Genomic DNA, 2,036 nt, shown 5'->3' with positions numbered 1-2,036 from the left:
TTCTCTTACATGGTATCAGACTAGGTCTCTCCTAAAACCCTAGCAACCTAAACCCTAGCCGCCGCCACCTTTCTTGCCTTCCTCCTCTTCGGCTCTTCCTCCTCCCTTCTCCATGGCTGACACCTCCAAGTTGCACCCTGCGACTACAGTCACCAATATCAAATCATGCATTCCTATTGTTCTTGACTATGAAGGCAGCCAATACAACAACTGGGCTACCCTCTTCAAGCTCCATTGCCGAGCAAACTTGGTGATCGACCATATACTACCTCCTGCCTCCCCCACCGTGCCACCACCGGCAACGGCAGCCGAGAAACTTGCTACGAAAGCTCTATGGGAATGGCTAGATGACATTGTTCGTCAATGGATATATGGTACCATATCGAATGATCTTCTCAATACGATCATTCATCAAGGACACCTGTACCGAGGCATGGAATCGTCTTGTTCATCTTTTTCAGACAACAAATCGGCTAGGCTCTTGCTTTGATGCAAAATTCACCAACACCAAATTGGTGGACTTTCCGAATGTGAAAGCATACTGCACCAGGTTAAAGGTCCTTGCAGATAATCTCGCAAACGTCGGCCACAAAGTTTTCAACGAACGACTTGTGCTTCGTCTTCTGCGTGGATTATCGGAGAAATATAAAACCTTTCGAACGATGGTACAGCACCGTACTCCTCTCCCATCTTTTGACGTTGTTCGGGTCGATGCCTCGAACTTGAGGAAGACATGCCTATGGCGAAGACACCATCCACGACTCCGGTCGAATGTCGCTTCTCGTTTCCACAATGTTAATCCTCATAATTTTTCTAGTAACGGCAGTCCAACACCCCGAGAATGGTTCTAATAATCGAGGAAATTCTCACAATCGCGGAAAGAAGAACAACCGTGGTCGTGGCGGCGGAAACCGCAATGCCTACAGCCGGTGGCGCAGAAACGGCAGAGTGGGGCGGGGGGCCAACAAGACACCGCCTGTGGCACAATCTGCGCAAAGATCGCCGAACCGCGGGGCCGCCGCCCCGCCGTGGTTCTACCCCCTTGGCGGCTCGGGGGCCTCACCGTGGGCCACCCCACCGTGGCCCTACCCCACCACCGGGCCGGGCAAGCAGCCCCTCGCGGGCCGGCGGGATCACGGGGGGCCACGGGGACTCCCGAAGAAGGTATTCTCGGTGCTCGTCCTCCCGGCCATTCTATTCAGCAGCCCCCCCATCTTCACATGGTGGCGCACCCACGGATATTGATCAAGCTATGCATACAATGTCGTTAAATCCGTCCGAAGACACTAATTGGTACATGGACACCGGAGCCACATCTCACATGACCAACTCCCAAGGTACTCTCTCCTCTTACTATCAATTGAGCAAAAATAATAGCATTGTTGTTGGTAATGGTAACATGATTCCTATTCGTGGTTATGGTCATACTTCCCTTCGAGTAAATCCCTCCCTAACCCTGAAAAATGTTTTTGCATGCACCTAAACTCATCAAAAACCTTATTTCCGTTCGTAAATTTACTATCGATAATATGGTTTCTTTTTGTGAATTTGATCCTTTTGGCTTTTCGAAGGATTTCCGGACGGGGACCAAACCTACGAGATGTGAGAGTTCGGGTGATCTTTATCCATTCTTCCAACAACTTCAAGCCATCTCGTCTTCCGCACCATCTCCGCTTTAGTGTCATCTGTCCTCATATTTGGCACTCCCGTTTAGGTCATCCATGGGATGTTATTCTAAGTTCTTTACGTAGTAGTCATTTGATTGAATGTAATAAGGCTCGAAACAATGTTTGTCATTCTTGCCCTCTGGGGAAATTAATTAAATTGCCTTTTTATGACTCTCCTTCAACTACTACTATGCCCTTTGACATTGTTCACAGTGATTTATGGACTTCACCTGTTCTTAGCTCTTCTGGTCACAGATATTATGTTTTATTTCTTGACAATTACACTAATTTTCTTTGGACTTTTCCCATCAAAACAAAGTCCCAAGTTTATAATTGTTTCTTGGCTTTCCGGATTTTCATTCGCACTCG

General features: G+C 48.0%; 1 protein-coding gene across 1 annotated transcript; it reads left to right on the top strand.

The window, feature by feature from the left end:
• Positions 1 to 371: 371 nt before the first annotated feature.
• Positions 372 to 851, top strand: LOC132061632 (uncharacterized). Its single transcript, XM_059454404.1, has one exon. The coding sequence runs from the start codon at positions 372 to 374 to the stop codon at positions 849 to 851; it is 480 nt and encodes a 159-aa protein (XP_059310387.1).
• The last annotated feature ends 1,185 nt before the right edge of the window (positions 852 to 2,036 follow it).

This window comes from Lycium ferocissimum, chromosome 6 (genome assembly GCF_029784015.1).
Source record: "Lycium ferocissimum isolate CSIRO_LF1 chromosome 6, AGI_CSIRO_Lferr_CH_V1, whole genome shotgun sequence".
Classification (NCBI taxonomy): Eukaryota; Viridiplantae; Streptophyta; class Magnoliopsida; order Solanales; family Solanaceae; genus Lycium; species Lycium ferocissimum.
Note: the sequence above shows the minus strand (reverse complement) of the source record. Positions and strands in the feature narration are given on the sequence as shown.

Coding starts and splice junctions, on each gene's coding strand:
- LOC132061632 (XM_059454404.1), top strand. CDS start 372: ATGGTACCATATCGAATGATCTTCTCAATACGATCATTCATCAAGGAC.